The 20,019-nt window shown below is 40.6% G+C and overlaps 1 protein-coding gene and 1 pseudogene across 3 annotated transcripts in view; one reads left to right on the top strand and one right to left on the bottom strand.

The window, feature by feature from the left end:
• The window catches only part of LOC137985936 (ATP-dependent RNA helicase TDRD9-like), a 67,826-nt gene that overhangs the window by 33,895 nt on the left and 13,912 nt on the right, over positions 1–20,019 (top strand). For all 3 annotated transcript variants that reach the window (XM_068833380.1, XM_068833379.1, XM_068833381.1), the window contains exons 23-32: positions 130–216; positions 930–1,064; positions 2,358–2,418; positions 4,000–4,044; positions 5,408–5,515; positions 12,321–12,434; positions 15,075–15,164; positions 16,138–16,263; positions 18,544–18,675; positions 19,026–19,139. In XM_068833380.1, coding sequence (XP_068689481.1) covers positions 130–216; positions 930–1,064; positions 2,358–2,418; positions 4,000–4,044; positions 5,408–5,515; positions 12,321–12,434; positions 15,075–15,164; positions 16,138–16,263; positions 18,544–18,675; positions 19,026–19,139 — 1,012 coding nt within the window. The remainder of the gene's footprint in view (positions 1–129; positions 217–929; positions 1,065–2,357; positions 2,419–3,999; positions 4,045–5,407; positions 5,516–12,320; positions 12,435–15,074; positions 15,165–16,137; positions 16,264–18,543; positions 18,676–19,025; positions 19,140–20,019) is intronic.
• Positions 9,507–11,554, bottom strand: LOC137985937 (uncharacterized; annotated as a pseudogene).

Genomic DNA, 20,019 nt, shown 5'->3' with positions numbered 1-20,019 from the left:
TTTCAGGGGTCCAGTCGCTTATTTAAAATGTAAACTTGTACTCGAGGCAATTTCTACGATGTGCTCCTGGGTTGAGGGGAAATGAAGACCTCAATTGAACAATCTCTTAGTCTCCTCTTCCCATTTTAGAGCATATATCGAGTTTGAACCACCTCCTGGTATGGAGCAGCAATCCAACACGGTCATGCCAGCTGTCTACAAAGCCATTAAAATGAGGTGAGACTCGTTGTTCAATTGCACAATTGTAGCTTTTAACTGCTTTTAGAACGAGTATTATAGTTTCTCAAGTCACGTTTTTAGTATGACGTGGCTCTTTGTTGTTTTAAAAATTGAATAATATTATATGGCTGTAATTATTATAAAGTTTATTTATACACGTTCGTATTTTGAACGAGTTTTGTAGCTCTTTGACGTAACTTGTTAAAATAAATGATTGATTGATTGACTGGTGAAAAAGTATTTTAGAAAGAAGTTTCAGATGCCTAGAACAAAAAGGAAGCTGATCAGAATTAATAAGCCGGCAGTGCAGCCCTGTCGTTGGGTCGCTCGCCTTGGGATCCGGAGATCTTGCAAATTGGCCCTTTTTGGCCTCGCTTTCAAATGTAAAATTCAAAAGAATGTTTAATCTTGAACGAGGCCAAAAAGGGCCAAATTACAATCAAACAAACAAATACTAAAATGGCGGCCATTTTTGAATAAGGTGTATAAAAAAGACAATAGCTTAATTTGTCCAGTTAAAAGCGAAGATCACTTCTACCTTTCGTCCATTTCTGGACATGGTGGATAAGTCTGTCACAAGTCTCATTTAGCTCATTCGTAGCATCCAAACTAGTCATGGATTTTACTCTTTGGGATTAATTCAATGAAGACATAAAAATACTTAATTCTCTCGCCATAACATAATTATTTATCATTTTCCTTTTGATAAGACATCTTCGAATGCCACTAAAGCTGTTCATCTCAGCGGCTAGAGGCAAGGAAATGGACAAGTATATGGAACGGAAGATTGAGTTAGCAGAACGGAACCCTGAACCTGGTGAGAAACCACGCCTTCGAACAAGCAGGTCAGTTTGCCAGCAAGCAAGCTCTGCATGTAGAGGGTCACGGATGATTAGGAATCGGGAAATGTCACGTGTGACGGTGCAAGCTAACGGCGGCATTCGAGGGGCTGCTTGCCTAAAGGTGACCTCTTGGTTTGCAGTCATTCGCGATCGAAATGTTGAAGCCACTCTCAGGCTAGTTCTAGTAAACCACAGGCCACCCAAAGTCAGGCGTGTGCAGTGAGAGTATGAGTATTAACCATGAAATGATATATGAAATGGATCATATATGAACTGCGGATATGAAATCAAGTAAAGCTATGATCCTCGCAGTTATGAAACTGTGAGGATCATAGCTTTACTTGAGTATCAGTATTGTCACCCAATCTGTTTTTTTAAGTATTTATTTACAACATTCAATGAAATAAATTACAAATCCTACTTACTTTCATTACCCTAAGTTCACTCTAAATTGCACTAATTTAATACAAAAAATATATATTAAAAAGGGATGGTAAAGGGATAGAGAAAAAGATCCTTAATAAAAGCTTGTCAGTTGCCACATATATTTATTTTGCCACAATTTTCAATTCGATCCTGCCACGTCACAGGTCACTGAGAGACGGTGACAGCAGGATTAACGCCGTGTTTAAGCAGTACTTCTATTCTCGTCACCAGAGCCTCGGATCGACCCAAGGCTCTGGGAAACTCTGTCTAGGAGAAGGTGCGCCGTAGGGCTCTTATAGCCAAAAATTGGCTATTTGAACCTTACGGCGCGTGCTCACGCCTCGTGCTAACATGAATGAACCAATCAGAGACGCTGTTCGTTGTTCTTCACGAAAACCAATGAAAAGACACCTTGTTTCAGGGTTCCCCAGAGCTCTTCTCTCCCTCAGTCAAGGGAAGAGCTCTGGGGTCGAGATTGACGGAACTTCTTGTCATTGCAATCTTTTTGTGGCCATGGCATTCAAAGTTGTGCAGGTGTAAATTGATTAGGAACTACGCTGGAATGAAACTGGTCTTGACAGTATGGTAGACTAGTTCAAGAAGAACATTGAAGATTTATTGTCGGGTGTTCAGGTCGTTAATGTTGCCTCACATTTCACAAGTTCACGTCGTTTTAAGGAAGAGCACAGAGATCCAAGTGTGTCAAAATGTAAAACCGATACACAGGGCGTATAGAACCATTGCGTTTTCACATTAGAAGTGTTGTTGTCTCCCGTTTCTCTTTTTGTCGATGTGGTATTTTAAAGCCCGCCGTTATTTTTGCGATGAGTTAACGTTGGTTTTGTTCTTGTGTCCATTTTACACGCTTAGGATAGCTACGACTCTGTCAGCAAGGGACGCCAGTGCAGAGGGACTTCGTGACCCAAATCAGGTTACTGTAATGAACTTATGGCACCCTCATAAATGAGTGGTGGGGAAATGCCTTGAGATTTTATTGTTGAGCTTATTACCAAGCATGGTCGTTGAGAAGTAAAACAGTATGGGAAAATACAGGAAATCTAAAGGGGTTTTTTATTTTTCTGAGATTACGATCTATTGCAAGAATTTAGCTGTTTTCCACATCGTTACCACACCACGTGACATCTTACAACTTTTCGATCCAAGACCCAACTTTTTAACGCTCGTGCTAGGGTCTTTGTCTTCCGTGATCTAGGACTGAGGCAAGGGTCCTTTTATATTATACTCACTGATTAGCGTCCTTTCCACATTAATCCCACACACGCTCCTTAAGGCTTAGTGACAGTGGCCTTTTACGTCAAGCTTATTTACATCCCACTGAAAAGAAAGAATGTTAATCAACGAATACAAAAGGACCCTTGTTTCAGCTCTAGAAACAAGGTCCATTGCCCCCAAATTTGTTTTACACCTGATGGAGACATTACAATCCTGGACAAAAATGAATTGTTGATACTTGTCTCAAGTTTCGTTCTTTTGGACAATAATTATAACAAAGGCCCAACAACAACACCTTCCCCTTTTCCATCCAACAAAATATTCCCCTTCCCCACCCAAGACAAATTTGTTTGTGAAGCAGCGGAAATAGTCGAACTATTTGGCCCCTAGCATTGTTTGAGGGGAGAGGGGGGTCTCCAACATGAAGATTTACGTAATGGAAGAAATTGGTTTGGATGTGGAGAATGAAGCAAAAAAGTGTCACAGTATTAGTTTTGTCCAGGATTGCAACACTACGGTGTGGAAACGTTGGGTCTTGGGTCGTCCCTCCGTAAGTTTCATTCACTGTAATTCAAACCATGTGTAATTTTGTTTCCTAAAATAATTACGATAGTACGTGCACTCTCACTGGTCATAATAGCTGTGTTTAGGTGACAGTATGGAAACACGGCTATGACATCACACGAATTTTGATTGGTTATGTGATGTAAGACGCGCGTTTTGATTAGCTGGTAGGAAATATGAGCGTGTGTCAAGAAAATCTGTTTCAATCATGAAGTAAAAAAACCAGCATTTTCCTTCATTTGTCGAATTATCTTTGGGAAATGTTTTATAAAAGCAATAGAGGACTTTCTTCCGTGTTTCCATAGCCTCATCTAAACACTCAGGGAAGTTGGGAGAATTCGAGACAGTTATGCAAACCCGAGAGCAGCTGAGGGTTTGCATAACTGTCGAGAATTCTCCCAACTCCCCCTCGTGTTTAGATGAGGCTATGGAAACACAGAAAACGTCCTCTATAGACCTTATTCATAAATGGCGGTCAATTTATAATTCTTTTGTCAAAGTGCAAATTAGACTACCAAGCCATATACCATACAGTGAATTGAAAAGAATTCTTGCTCTAAAATGAGGCTTGGTGGGCTAATTTGCACGTGGACAAACGAATTATAAATGTGACCGCCATTTATGAATAAGGTCTATTGCTTAATTGTTGTGTACAGACTATCTTATTTACTATGTTAAATTATTCTGGTAACCTTCCTTGATTTGCTTTTGACAGATCAATCTTCCGAAAATGGGCTATTTGGAAATTGTTACATCAGTGGTAAGGATGCAAAACATTAGTTGTTACCAGGGCCAAAAAGGCAGTGTGGGGGTTAATTAACCCTTTGACTGCCAGGGGTGTTCAGCATGTAACTTCTCCTCACAATTGCAATGAAATGTTAGTCAGACAGGTATTGAGAATGAAGATAATTATTAGCCCAAGATGCTTGATCTTGTTTAAACACGAAATTCTCATGACTACCCAACAAAGAAATCTAGGGTACTAGTTAGGAGAATGAACGTTTCGATCTGTCGAATGAAAGGGTTAATAATTTGCCTTTATCAACTTGTGTGATCAAACTAAATGTTCGTGTGACAATTCCCAATTTGTTAGAGAGAATATGTAGATCTTTTCCTTTTTTTCAAACATCTCCTATTACGAGGTACAGTGCAAACTTGCAAGTGAACAGCTCTGAGATCGGCGCTCTTAGCTCAGATCTAGAGCAAGTTCATTGCAAAAGCGCGGTTGTTGGTTCCAGCTTTTTTTTCAGTATTTTTGCGCAACTACCCGATGATCACTTTCATGGAGACCAATTTCCAATTTTGAATACTTTTTCCTGTGAAAATGACACTCCGCGAGACATAGCAGTCGTTTTTATATTATTGTAATGCTGTTGTCATCTGGATTTAGACACTTACACTTCACAGACAAATGTTTATCCTCAAATTTGAGTGTAGCTTGCAAATGAAGCTAAGAGTCTGTCGAATGCATAGTCTTTGGTAATGGCAGGTCATGTACAAATGCCGTGTTTTTGTGGTACCGTTAATGCAGTAGTAGCATTTTCATAATTAAGTGGGTCTTTATTCTTTATTGCTTCATCGGCAGAATTGTTGAACCTTCTAGTTTTGATTAGTTTTGCATAAGTTTCTGTAATTGTATGTAAAACCGTGATTGTGTATGTGTTCGGGGTAGGGACTAGGGAGTTTCATTTTCTTTTCACGCGTTTTAGAACCAAGTTTTTGACTTTTACAGCTACCTAATTTATCCTTTTTTTTCCGTTGCAATTTTGAGTAGTTCTTAGCTTTTGTTTTAAAGGTTATACGTTAAGCCAAAGACCTTGTCAATAATCAATGTCTACCAGCAATAAAAATAATTTCCCTTTGTGAACCTGAAGTATGTCAGAAGCGTTCTGAATTTCCCCCGTCCAACTGGAAGAGAGTGAAATGGAAACTGATGCAGATTAGTTGCACCCCCCCCCCCCCCCTCTCCCCTTTTCCTCCTCCTCCGCCTCCTTACATTAGCCTCGTTTCTATGCTTGTACCAGTCTTACTGTGAGAATACGGAACCTGGCTAAATGCTCAATAAATCCCAGTGGTTTGGCTTAGTAAAAGAATTGCTTTTCTTTTTTGGTTCGCGATTCTAGGTAATAAATGCTGGACACTTCTGGGCGCAGAAACCTGAGAGTGAATCAGCCAGAGGTCTACAAGTGCTGCAAGAAAGAATAAACACCAATGAAGGAAGAAACCTACGGGTAAGGCGAACGAGAAATTTGTTTCCCATTCTGTGGCGGACACTAGCTTCATGCTGTTGTCTATGGTATTTACGGTATCATAGAGCGGTTTTCAATAGACCAATTTCGATTTCGGCCCGACGTTTTTCAAGTTTTTGGCAAATCGCTTGGAAAAAGGCCGTTTTTGCGCTCTGAATCATCTTAACTGTGATGTAACGATAATTTTATCAGTAAAGGAATTCCATATGACCATTTTCGAGTTTTAGACTCATGATAAACTATAGATTTCCCCTAAACACGGTAAAATAACGTGACATATCCCCTTTAAGATCTACGACGGCGACATGAACGAAACGTCACCTCAAACTATAAATTTGCTCTATCGTAAGTTTCTCTCGAGACTCCTGCTCGCGATTATTCGATCTTGTTCACGTCGCACATCCTAGAAATAAATTGGTACGAGCGGCTTCAGAGTAAAAGTGGAGAATGGAAGATTCACATGTGCGGTATGCTCGCGTTTTCGTCAAGACCTCAAATTTGGTGATTTCACGTCGTCGTTGTGCAGAGCACAGCAAGAATATGAACCAAAATACGCGCTGCGCGATTATTTTTATTTTTGCTCTTTTAAATGAGGTTAAACGAAGTTTAACCAAGTAAACAACTTGGAGCGACTGCAGCCAATTGGTCAGTGGTTTTAGTATACTTGCACATGCGTGGAATACCTCGTGCGTTGGGCTGTAGCGCTTATTACGTGGAATGCCGAAGGCATCCACGTCTTAAAACCGGGCTGGAATCTTTTTTTTGTTGGTAGTCACAAATGTGCATATCCCACGGATATTGAATTAATCTCCGATCGAGTAGATTGATTTATATTCCCTACGGTATTTCCAAACTTCCCTGCTCCGAGGAGAACTCCTATACTTCCCAAGCCATCACGACGTTTCTCTGCTAGCGCGTTAGACCACTCGGCCACCGTGACACACTTCTGTCAAATTGGTGAAAGCAAACATTTCCGCCCGCCATGATTGTTTCAGTATTAAACTATTCGATAAAGTGGATAGATGCTTTTTCTTTGAGAAAGGCAAGCTTTAAAGGTAAGGAGAATTTTCTACGTTATTTCTAGATCTTGCTTCGTACTTGTGTGTTCCACTGTGAACATTATTATTTTGCATACAACGAATACTTCATTAGAAGCATTTTGCATACAACGAATACGTACTCCAATATTTCTTGGGAACCAGTTTGTTCGCCGTTTTGACGTAGAAAGAAAATAAGAAAATAGCTTTGAACGGCCAAACAAGATAAAAAGTGAAATCAAGTTTAAAAAAAACGAATTAGCTATCGCCGTCACGGGGACTTCGCAGCCGTCCCCCATCCAAGTACTAACCTCATTCGGAGGAGCTTAACTTCAGCTGACACTTGGACTAGCATCAACGATTGTGATCTTTATGTTAAATTTGCACATAGATCTTGTCGAACTTTATAACACTTGAAAGAAAAAAAAAACGCACTAACAAAAACCAGGTGTTATGCCGTCATTTTGTCACAGATGTATCCTTTGTTTCGTGAGTTGTCAGTAAACACGCAAGGTATAACTTGATCACAGGCGGACGGAAAAATCGATGTCACTTCCGATTTTGCGATTTTACTTGTATGACCAAAAGTACGATAGAAAAATTGAACTCTGATGGAACGTAACAAAAATCTCCCGAAATGTTTTTCGCTGATGGCAAATTGTTTTATTCTCGATCGACACTTCCTAAAAGTTCCTTCTGCTCTCCTTAAAAACTACATATTAATATTTATTTACTTTTTCGTCAATATTTGTTTTGCATAAAGCAGGCTAGCAAAATCTGTACCTTGCTTTGTTCGCATTTTTGAGCGTTAAAATAGAATTTTTGGGCGTATGTTCCTGACAGCAAAAGTCGCATATTTTAACGTCCCCCATCCAGATACTAACCCCGCTGGAAAGGGGAAAAAAACTTTAGTAACATTGGTCTTGGAAAGGTGTCAGAAGCTCAGAGTACACGCTTAAGCTTGTGGTGAAAAAGAAGTTGTAAATGATCAACATATCGGCTTTGAAGCCAAATGTTTCTCGATTTCCTGTTATTTTCTTCAATCGTTCTGGGCTTAGTATTTTACTGAACCACATGTCTTCTTAGAGGGTATGTAGCAAAGATGTCTACCATGGCACCGTAATGATTTACGATACCAAACAATGTCGTGTACTATTAGAGCTACATACAGTGCAAGGACTTGAATCTCCTGGAAAAAACAAAACGCCGCTCAGTTGACAGTTATGGAAAAAAACACTGTCAAGTTACTGCACTACCACACGCAATGCGTTCTTACTTTAAAAAATATCCCGTATCTCCTCAATTCTACCCCCCCCCCCCCCCCACTTCCAGACTAAAAATCCCGTATCCCCACAATTTTTTTACCTAATTATCCCGTATCCTGATCGCTTCTCGGGCTTTTGGCTAAGATTAGTTTCTTGGCCAAGGACTACGGTCAAGTACTATTGTACAACGTACGGTACTTTTTCAGTGCCGTAAGGGGCAGGCACAGAACAGTTTCGGCTGTTTGTCTGTTCTCTCGAAAACGATGACAAGGGTTTTTTGGGTTTTTTGTTCAGCTCGAGTGTAGAATCAGGACGAACTGTTGTAGTTTCTGATAACTATTTACTACTTGTAGCTTTTGTTGAATTTTGAACCGATGATAGAGAGAGTTTTGGCGATCTCAATCCGGACTGGACTACTGGATTTAAGGATTTTTCTTAACGAGATTTCAAGTTATTGTGGAACGTTTGGTACCAAGTTACTGAAATCAAGATTATGGAATTGTAAAATTAGAACTTTGGACTGGACTATACAACACGCAATTACGGAATTTTTGAGCATTGAGAGAAATAGAGCACGGATGTTGTCTTCTTGTCTTCGCCACAGCAAATTTATACAGTTTGCAAGGAACTAAACCAGGATTACAGAACCAGACGTCGATTACAGGGCCCGGTTGTTCGAAAGCCAATTACCTTAATCCAGGATTAGCGTAAACTTTTGTTTCATGTTTTCAACTTTTTGGTCACAGTTTCCTTTGCTTATTTTTGTTTTTCAAGATTGACTTCTTCTAATGTAAAGTTTTTCTGAATATCAGCCTTGAACAGCATTTGGGAGTAGAGGATAAAACTCGTTTTAAAACCCAGTTTCTGAACAACTGGCCCAGGATGATAAGTTGTTGAACTGTGATTTGTAATAAGTTTTTCGGATGATTTAAGGCTGATCCTGTAATTTTTGGATGAAAGGAGTTAACGAAGCAAGTAAAACTGTAGGATTTGAATTAAGTCTCCTTCCAAAAAATAAATAAATAAAAGATCCCGTATATCCTGATAACCTGCTAATAGGGCTTCGTTGTTTGCATTTGCAAATTTAGTAACATTAGTAATGAGTTTTTACAACAAAAAACTTTAAGTTATATTACAGATGTATCTTTCTAGTAATCTTTCGCCATTTTCCGAAGTCTACCTGTACTTGAAGTTCACTGTAACTGGGCAATTTGTGTTAATTAAGGTGGTATGATACCTTAAAAATGGACTTTTTCTTACACTACTTCCAACATTTTTATATGTGCCTTATGTGATAACACTCCTTGAAAGAAATTGTTTGGCAGTGTCACTGACATTCCTTGTTACCATAGCAACGTGACCACGCCCTAAAAGCCTGAATATCATAGCTATCACGCCAACAGCAATAACTCTGTCATGAAAAACAGTATGGATTTAAAATTTTCAGGGTACATTCCCAATAGATAGATCTGTGTAATGAACCTAACAGAAGCCAACTAAGGTGATTTTGACCTTGCCAAATCAAAACAAACTTTTACACAAATAAATATAGGGATAATTTTCAGCAAAAAGTGCCTGCCTAGGATTATCAAACTTGCCTTTTGATTTAATTTTAGGTTTATTGCACAGCAGCATAATTCAACATTTTGTGCAGAAAATTTCAGGAAATTATCTTAAATACTTTTTGAACAAGGTGTGTTGAGCTACTTGCGTTTTTGTCAAAATGCACTTTGTGAGAAAAAAGCACTTAAAAAATACAAAAGTGATCTGAGTCTTTCTGTTCAACTCCAGAGGAGGAGAAGTGTATTAAAATGCACCAGTAGCATAAGTAACTCCCTCTGCTTGCTGGTTCCTGTCTTCCTTTTTCTTTCTTAGTCCCCTAAGGACCTTTCTCCTTTTTTTCCATTCATCGCTTTCCTTATACTCAGCACCACGAATGCGATCTAAGTCAAGGCCCCTACATCCTTCCTCAGTGTATTTTCCAGGTACTATTTTTAAAGCTTCAAGTAAAAGCAAAACAGCTCTAGCTCCAATGTTAAAGTGGTTGATGGCATCAAACAGCCCAAATTCCAACCGGTCCATTCCAACAAACACTTCCTTAGGTATCTGCTCCCACACCATTCCATTCACTGCTTCATTTTGATTTTGAGTTTTCCCATGAAGGCATTTATTTAGAAGGGTATCCTCACTCAACCTTTGATAGACAGGTTTCACCTTGGCAATAACAGCATCAGGTAGTCCAGGGCCATGCTTGAAGGTGTTCCTGTCCCGCTGAAACCCACACCAGCTTGAGGGTCCAGCCGGACAGTGGTTGTGAAGGTCACGTTTTTCACTTGAGGCACAGTGGAAAAAACTTGCATGTACTGCCTTTTTCATTCCACTCAAGTCCCCAATGTTAGAGCGAATGGCAATGCCATAATAATTCTGAAGTTTGTCAATAATTGCATCAGTGAGTTTGCCTTTCCCACCTAGACCAGGATTTTCTTTCTTGAGTTTCCGCAGCACTGTTCCAACACGTTTCTGTACATGTCCTATGCATTCTTGCTTGACACTTGACACTTCTTGCTGGACACTGTCTGCTGAATAGACATCTTTGACTTTATTGAAACTTTTGCTGTCACCATCTGAGTAAAGTTCTGCATATCAAAGCTTGTGGGTAATGACAGACCGTCTAAAAATACGATCAGCACCCTCTGCTTCCATGGCAGGTGCAGACCCCTTGTAATTAGATTTGCAATTGTTGTGGTCTGCCCTCCAATGACGGTACTCCTCACTGTCTTTATCCAAATGGGAATGCCTCTGACATTGTTTACAAACTTTTGAGAGAGGTTCTGCATCTAAGACTCGACCAGAATCAATCGACATAACAATTACACAACCATTCTGGGAAGAGTACCCCCTTTTTTGCCAGGTACCATCACAAGAAACAACACAGTTGACGACATCATTTTCACCAGCATGCTGGGCATCCCTGATTTGTTTCGCTGCATTAGACATGCTGTCCTTGGCAATTGCTTTGACATGTTTAGCAACTGTTCTTGCATTCTTCTGATAAGCCCTTGCTGTTGGAGGTGGTGGCATATTCATTACTGTGCAGAACTTTTTTGCTCCACTGTGACCCTTTCCTATGAACCTCATGGAGTACACCAGACGTCTGTTTACCTCATAGCTTAAGGTTTGCTTTTTGGAGGTGCAAAACTCATGCCTCCAGCCACAACTTTCACAAAGGACGCGAAGACTTGAAGCACATCCCTTCCTTTGGCAGTATTTTTCTGAAAGAACTAAGCCAAAGTCCCCGCAATCGGCACACCTCATGGCAGAAAATGCAGAGGACAATATCTCCATGTCAACAAACCGAAAGCCAGTTATTGTCGGCTCTTGTATAAAAGGTTTTTCTTCGATGAGATCGCCCTTTGTTAATAGCTTCTTTGAAGACACAGACTTGTTGATTGCCTCGCTCGAGTCCGGGGAACCCAAACCACATGCTTCTTCTTTTGGTTGATTGTCTTCATTGGCATCGCTCTTAATGGCAATCGCTGTCGCTGGTTTCGAAAACTGATTTCCCAAAAACCTTCTTTTAGGACGTCTTTTTGTTCGATGTTTAGGCATGACTGATTATAAACGACAATAAAAATCCGAAAAAACGAGAAATATCTGTAATTGCCGAAGAACAAGAGCATGAATTGCATGTACTTTCGAAAAATGGACTATGAAGTCTGTGATTGTGTCGCGCGGGCTCATATGGCCCTCGGCATGGTAATAGCGGTCATGTACGTTGCAAGGAAGAGTCCCTTGTCACGCAATGGTCGTTTTTTGAACGAAAACAAGTTTTACGCGTTGTTTTTCCCATAGAAACAAAGTGTAAACAAAGCTGTTGCCCCTGGCAACCAAAAACCTGACCTCACAAATAAGTGAATTATCAATAAAAAATAAATTTCTCTTAAAAAATAAAATAGTAGGGTTAATCTAAGTTAAATTGTGGACTTATAAAGCGCATAAAATTTTTTTGGAAAGTTCTCGCATTTTTTGCCATTTTTAAGGTATCATACCATTAACTGTTTGCGCATTCCACGGATACGCCCTTGTAGGCGTCTTGTTTATCAGTGTGGCGGGAAGTAGGAGCATTGTGTGTGGAGCGTTTAGCGGTTTTTGTTTCCTCCGTCCCCACCCTCTGCTTTCCACTGTGTATCAGTGTGACGGGTGCCTGTTTTTCTCGGGGGCGTGGGGGCTCATGGCTGGGTTGTCAGGTTTTGCCAGCCATCGGTGCAGTCTCCACCTTGGAGCTGGCTGCCAATAGTGGAAGCTCCAGGATGTTTCGGGCACCCAACCTCCAAAGAGCGACGATGTTGTTTACCAATGATATTGTTGTTTTGTTGAGTTCTCGTTGACGACCGCGCCTTAGATCTTAAAATCCCTATGAGGGACTTGAGGATCTTCGACGGCGATGGCGACGAAAACTATAATTGACCATTGTATTTTAACCAGCCATTGAACCAGAGAAGCCTCCATGTTGGAATGCTGTGTATTGCCTTGTTTACGGAAGATGACCTGTTTTACAGAGCGAAGGTTGTCTCTTTCAAGGATAACTTCAATGTCGAGGTAAGTTGTGAGTTTTAGGTTTAGGGCCTCCACGGATGAGGCAAGTTGTTATTGACAACTTAGTAATGATCCGTGTAAGGTGGATAGCAATTTCCTTTGTTGTGCGGCAACGGGGCTTTCCCCACATAGGAATGTTATCATTTTTACACAGAGAATGCATAAACCTACAGGAAAGCCGTTAACGCAATAAAATTCATTTACAGCCCACTTTGAAAGGGTGTTTTTTTTTGTGTTAAAAGATTTTGACCAATCACAAGAGTTGAAAACAAAAGCCAAGAAACGTTTACAATTTTACATGTTCCCCACATACGATTTCTGTGGAATTCATTTAAACTGAGACCAGATGAAAGATGGAAGATGGTTGGAAAGTAAGGATGAATATAATACTGCTTTTATGAAGTTTTGTTAACTTTTGCTGTTTAAGCCAATCAGAAGTAAGTACAGACAATAGAAAAGTTATCACCTTTTTGCATACCAATTGAATTCCAACATGTTCGTTGCCGTTGTTGCTATCGTTCTTATCTGGACCGTTTCTTAATTGAATCGGCAACTGTTATTGGTAGGAAATGCGTTTTCACGTACGAAACGTTTCAGTAGTTGTCGATATCCGGTTCGTTTTGTGGGAGCCTGCGAACTTAATTGAAGAACCGCTGACTTAAAACATCGTTTGCGTCGTTGCGAAACGATCGGTTGCTCACAGACGGGAGAAAGGAAGTTGTCGATAACAAAACGCCGTCGTTTGTCGTAGCCGGTAACTCAGCACAACATTCGGATTTGCTTTGGAAAGAGGCTGAAGTGACAACGAAAACACCGATTTAGTACGATTCTCAATGATGAAAAAAAATGATATCACTTTTAAGGCCGATACACGCGAGGGGTTTTGCTCCTAGAGCAAAGCTGCTCCGTGTTTACCAATCATTTCAAGCGAAATCTTCATGCTCGGCACCCTGCGAGCAGAGCCTCCTTTTGTCTTTTTCTAGACTGAGGAGCAGAAAAGTAGGCTCTGCCCGAATCGCGTCAACTCTTTGAAGCCGCCGCAACCCGAGCTTCTGGACTAGTCAATCTTGTTTTCTCTCGTCAAACCGGTTATTCCAGTGCGAGCGTCCCTTTAGTGACAAAACCGATGGTTATAATTGAGCCCGCTGTACCATGGAAAACCAAGATGGCGGCGAGATCTGGCATATTTGACTTTGGTTCGAGACTGTATCCTGGCAACATGCAGCGCATATTCAATAAAGATCTTACTCGATTCATGCAGAGCCTTTCTGGAGAACGCCAAAATCGAGCAAGCAAAAGAAAGGCTCTGCTTGCAGGGTGCATCCTCGGGAACAGAATTTCCACCCTGGAAAATGCTCCACGATATTAAAGTGGTTAAATATTTGGGAGCTCCCAGGGGAAATTGAGCAGGTTTTAAAGTGTGCCTTCGTGTGTAGTGCCACTTTTGTGCTGCGCGTGGATTAATACGGCAAATGTAAAACATTGACCAATGTTTGCATCCATAATTCCTTTGGAACTCTTGACTCGAGCTAATAATTCAAAATGGCGTCTGAAAGGTCTTAGATTACATTGTAATGCAAATGAGAAAAACTAACCGTGGAAACTGAGGGCTATTACCTAAAAAGCTCATCACGCATATCAAAAGCAGTTGGCACACACTTTTCTCCAAGCATGCATCCTCATCAAAATAACCAATTTTTCTTCTTTCAATTAGACCTCAAGTGAGCAGTCTATCCCAAATCAATATTCTTAGGCCCCGTCCACATGTAACCGGGTATTTTTGAATTTGCAACTTTTTCTCTCCGGATACACGTAGCTGGTTCAGTCGCTGGCCAATCCGGAACTGTCTGAATACTCTCTCCAGAGTGGATATTTTTGAATCCGCTATGAATCCGGAACCGTGTGGACGCTAAATCCGGAAAAAAAATTTATCTGAATGATGTAACAAGATCGAGCCAAGTTCCTTACCGGGAAATCAATTCTCAAGATGGCTACTGAGGGCTTCATGGCGCATGCTCCGTTACCTCTGTTTCCTTGAGAAGTCCTGAGTACTAGAGTGAATCCAGATACGTGTGGACGGGCAAATCCGATTTGAATACGCTTCGTGTGGATGGGAATATTTTTGAATACGGAAAGAAAAAGATGCGGAATTAAAAAATATCCGGATACGTGTGGACCGGGCCTTAATTCCGTTTGCTCCCTCGTGCGTACTTGAGCGGTTTTCAATTGAGTGTCGAAAGTAATTAGCGAATTGCGTTGGTTTTGCATTTACTTCACTCAGTGATTGGTTCAAAGTTCTCGCGCCACTTTTTCAACCAATCAGAAGTGAAAACAAAACCAATTGTGGCTCGCGCGTGCACATTTTCCCGCGCTTTGTGTCGGCTACGTGTAATTACTTTGAGTTTTGATTGGTTTACTGGATTGTCTCCGACGTTTTTGATTGGTCAAAGTAATTACTTTGGTTTTGGTTTTACGATACTCGACTGAAACTCGCTCTATGATATGGAGCAAGCTCTTGCAGCATGCTCCCTCATGTGTGTACTGGTCGTGCAAAATGACCCTGGAGCAACACCCCTCGCGTGTGTCGGGCTTTATGAAAGCCAGAATGGGTAAACGTATTCAGAATACAAATTAATTTGTTAGGTTTTTTTCGTGGATTTTGGCAACGCAGCTTTGGTACACGTGAACCAGCTAAGACAAATGGAAAGGGAATTTCTGAGTTTGCCATTCCAGGTAAGTTGTTTGGTAACAGAGAATGTGAACTTCTGAGGTTGAAGTGTTTTGCTGATTAGTTTGTTCTAAAACTGTAACTAGGGGAATCGCACCCCTTTTTAATTGTTTCTTACAGCATAATAACAGTTCCACGCAAATTACACACATACGTAGTTGACCATTCCGCATAAAGGGCTTTTCAGGGCCATTGAAACACAATCAACGAAACGACAGAACAGAACAACAACTGTTAAAAATCCCAACTGGCCGGAGGCAAACCAGTTGCCTATTTACAAGTGCAGCCTAGAAGTTGACCCAGGGACTACCCTCCCCCCTAAATCAAGGATGGGAAAATGGCGTGGCTTCATCCTTGATTTGGGGGGATGGGGGTTTGCTGTTCCATTTCATTCTGTCCAAGACTGTAGACCATTAAACTAGGTTCAGGTGCCTATTATTGTCCCCCCCCCCCCCCCCCCCCTTCCTTATTCTGCTTGGACCTTAATTGTTGAAATGGAACTTGCTTCACTTTATTTACGAACAAATCACATTAAAGCAGGCCTATGGTAGCCCACAGTTATTAACATAGCTATTCCAGGCGGGCCACCTTACACTACAACATTATAGGCTCGCAACAAAATAAACTGACAGATACCTTTAAAATAGCCCAATTTTGATATATTAAAATTCAGTCCTAAACTGAAGACATCATCTTGAGGCTCTGGGGAATAAACTCATACAAACCCTTGCATTGATTCCCCAGAGCCTCGAGATGAAGCCTGTTGTTTAGGACTGAATTGTAATGTATCGAGATTGGTCCATTGACAAGAATTATACAAACATACTCCTCGTACAGACTGCTTGGATCACAAGATCAGTGTCAATTGCATTGTTACGTCTGCAAATAGCAGAGCAACAGATTTTCAAAATTCTATTGAGAACTTTGATCGGATCATTTCTGGATATCACGATTTTTCATTTTCTTCTTACTTTGCAGGCATTTGAGTGTATGTTGTGTGAAGTAGCTCCAATACCAAGCGCTCACTGTCCGGCGGGGGCCTGGTCCAAGAGAGCCACTCAGACGTTTATACAGCTGACAGAAAACAGAAAGTTGGCTGCCAAGGTGAAGTGAAGTTCAAGTTTATTAACACGAGGGAGCTTAAGCACGCGCGTTTTTGAGACGCGGACGGCAACCGGACGAGAGCATTTAGCGTGCCAGGACAGTGGTGTCCCCCAGATTTTTGTACTAATCATCTCTAATGGGGAAAAGATACTCAACAATGTAAATGTGGTTGTGTAAAATCAAGTTAAAAGTGAAAACAGCTTACTTCCGGTTGCCGTTTGCGTCTCAAAAACGCGCGTGCTTAAGCTCCCTATTAACCCATTCACACCTCAAACCCCCTATAGGACGCTCCCATTGAGGAGTAAAGTCGTCTGGTGTTAGACAGAGTAAAATCTATTGAGGTGGCCGATCACAGTTTTCGCGCGCGCTCTTGCTAACACAACATGGCTTCAATTTAGCAATCATTTTATTTGCTCAATGCTCCCGCTATCTGTACTGTTTTTCCTCGTAATTGAACAATGTGTGTTGATGGTTTTAGTCTTTTACGAGAAATGTATGTTAAAAAAGGTAACGATGCAAAGAACTCCGCAATTCGCAGATTTTCCTGTGTTATCGAAAGAACCCAGCTAAATGCAGCGCATGCGTAGTAAGTTAAAAAATTGTGATTGAAAGCAGAATAGCTTTCTCGGAAATACGCCTATTTCTCGAGAACCGCTCGTTAGAATTTAACGAAATTTGGCTCGAAAATACTTTAAGAAGTAAGTAACTAGAGTATTGAGAAAAATTTGGACTTTAACAGAGGAAATTCTAGATATTCCCGTGAACCTTCAACAAGGAATAATTAAAGGTCTCTCTGTCAAATTATTGTTAAAATAGTGTTAATTTGTGAGCATCGTTACGCGCTTGTTGCATGCAAATTATAAAGAAAATCTAACGACCAGATTTTCTGCAAATAAACAAACCGATTTTAAAGGCCTCTTTATATTTATGCATGTTGCCATGGCAACAGCATATACGTTCAGCTTAACTATCAAAAAAGCGAAGTTCGTGTTGTTAACTTGCTTGCTACCATTTTTGGCGAGCAAAGGATCAAGGGTTTTAAAAAAAAAGGTAAGTGAAACTTAGGTATCTAAAACTGTGTTCAACCACCTTAAGTGTCACACTCAGGGGTCAATGTGTTTATAATAACAATATACATCACAATCTGTTAGACTGTTCCACAAAGTAGTGAAAGCACTAGTCGAGGCGCATCAGTTATTATAAATATAATTAGTATATACTAAACAGTGGATAGCGTTAAAGCGCGCTCTGATTGGATCTCGAACTCCGAATATCTCCCTTTGCTATTCACCTCGGAGCAACTCGCGCAGGATTTGCGCCCGAAAATATTGTAATCGTTGCAAGAATAAATGAGTTAAAATCATCTTTTTGTGCTATATTATCGAACATATATTAAAGCAACTATTCACCTCAGTGTCGATGGCTAGCGGTGGATAAGCCCCAGTTGTTCAAAAGGTGGATAACGCTATCCATCGGATACGTCACTATCCTTTGGATAGCGCAATTGGTTTTGCTATGACTTATCCACTGGTTAGTGATTTATCCGGCGGATAGCGCTATCCATCGTTTGAACAACTGGGTCCAGAAGTGGAAATATGGCGTCATTATCCACCTCCACTTCGGTGAATAGACCAATTCGGCTAACTCAATGTTGTACCCAATTCAAATCCTTTGGGAATAAAACGTTTTGTTCCAAGTAGTACCAGATCATTTAAATGTGAATGCTACTTTATCATGCAAATGCAATACACAAAGCATCTTAACCCCTGGAGATTTGAATTGGGTACAACATTGAGTTAGCCGAATTGGTCTATAGTTGCTAACTATTTACGAGCAAGTGCGATAAGGGAACAATACTAAATATGCTAGTTGGAAGAAATAATTATAGCCATCTTCAATAAATTAAGGTAAATCAACAAGAAGAATGGGTATAGACGCACAAGAAAGCAGTTACTTATACTTTTTAAAAGCTGCAATTATTTGGGAGATATCAATATATGATATTGATATACTGATTCGAGATATCGAAGAGTGCTATGTGCAATTTGGCTTTAAGATGAAACGAGAGATTTCATATCATTTTTTGGATATCGCATTCAAATCTTTAAACATTTTCATCTACTTTTTCATTCAATATGAAAAACATCCACTTGATGTGGTATACATCCTGTGATTTGTGGACTTGAGTGATGAATTATTAATGAGTTTGAGAAAGTCGATGTTTTTAACCTTAACTGTGACGAACAATGGTAGAAGTCTTGGTTTGTGTTTTTTTTGCAGGTGTATTCACAGGTGAAGAACGTTCTTCGCGTGGATTTGTATGACACCAACACTGAAGAGGACATACATATCAATCAGCTGCTGATTGACCAGGGCTTTGCAATGTACCAGGAAGAGTCTCACATCTCCAAGGTAATTCAGTTGGCTTTGTTTTTATTTGATTGGCCGTCTTAATACTAGGAGACGAACAAATCGTTTGATCATCCTTTAGGGGACCCTGACTCTCTTTCCTCCTCCCTTGCCACCACTTACCCCACTCACCCACCCACTGGAGCTATCACGAAAAGGTTCGAAAAACAAAAAAAAGAAAGCTTTCGACTTTTCTTAAGGTGTCCTTTGACGTCGTGGTCCTAGATCTTAAGGTCTCCTGTAACTCCCTTGTGATGATGATGATAATGACGATGATGACGACGATGATGTTAACGATAACGGCGATGATGATAATTCTAGTATTGATGGTATGTCTTTTGTTTTTTTTGTAGATGGCTCATCAGAATGCGTCAGCTGAAGGTGACAATGATAATACCCTCTGGTTCGATCCAGTGAGGGACATGGAAGCTCTAGACGTTCAGGAGCAGGAAGACGTTTGTACAATGGTAAAACCTTAACCAGAGAGATAGCCCCAATTCACTCTCGTCCTTGAGTTACCTGGCCTTGAGATTGAAGCGAAGTCTCTATTAGCCTTGTTTTGCTACGAAGCTCTTTGCATTTCTTATGTCGATGCGGAGTAGTTATTATTTCAACAGTACAATCAGTGACGACGTCTGGAGGTCCTTATTAGTACCAGGTTACCGCCAGCTTTCCTTACTGTTATTCACAGGGCAGGTCACCAAGTACATTATTCAACTCATTTAGATGATGCGACGGTACGTCAAAGGTTTGATCCTTTGTCTTGGTCCACTGAAAAAAAATTTGAGCGATCATGTATAAGTTCAGCTTTGAAAGAAAATACCCATCGCCAACAATGCTATTGTCTTTGGCGACATGTACTTGCAGTGCTGAAATTCTCAAGACCGGGCATCAGAGATTAGCAAGTTGAGAACTGATTGACTGTGATTGGTTAACAGTTTCTAGCCTGTTGCTCCGCCGGAAATGAGACGGTGTCAATCAAAATCTTAGATGTGTGAAGTTGATCTCAAGTCTGTGTCAATCGAAATTATAGATGCGCAAAGTCATATCAAAAATTTAACAATGCCATCTTAATTTACAGCCGTGTTTTTGCACCGAATAAGCATGCTCTCGACATCATCGCAAGCTCTAATAACTCTTCAAAACTTAGAAAACACGGTTTTTAAGCGGTGCTGACAACCGAGTGGCTTGCGTTCTAACACTAACCGATTTCAGTTTTACAAAGCAGTTAACAAATCTTTTATTTTTACAAGGCGGTAAGAGCACGAAGTAAGCACTGACTCATGCTCTACAGCGAGCTGAAGCCCCCTTGGGAGTATCCGCTTGGTTTCGATCGATTGTTCGGTT

Source organism: Montipora foliosa, unplaced genomic scaffold (assembly GCF_036669935.1).
Source record: "Montipora foliosa isolate CH-2021 unplaced genomic scaffold, ASM3666993v2 scaffold_117, whole genome shotgun sequence".
Lineage (NCBI taxonomy): Eukaryota > Metazoa > Cnidaria > Anthozoa > Scleractinia > Acroporidae > Montipora > Montipora foliosa.
This window is presented reverse-complemented; position numbering and strand designations above follow the sequence as displayed.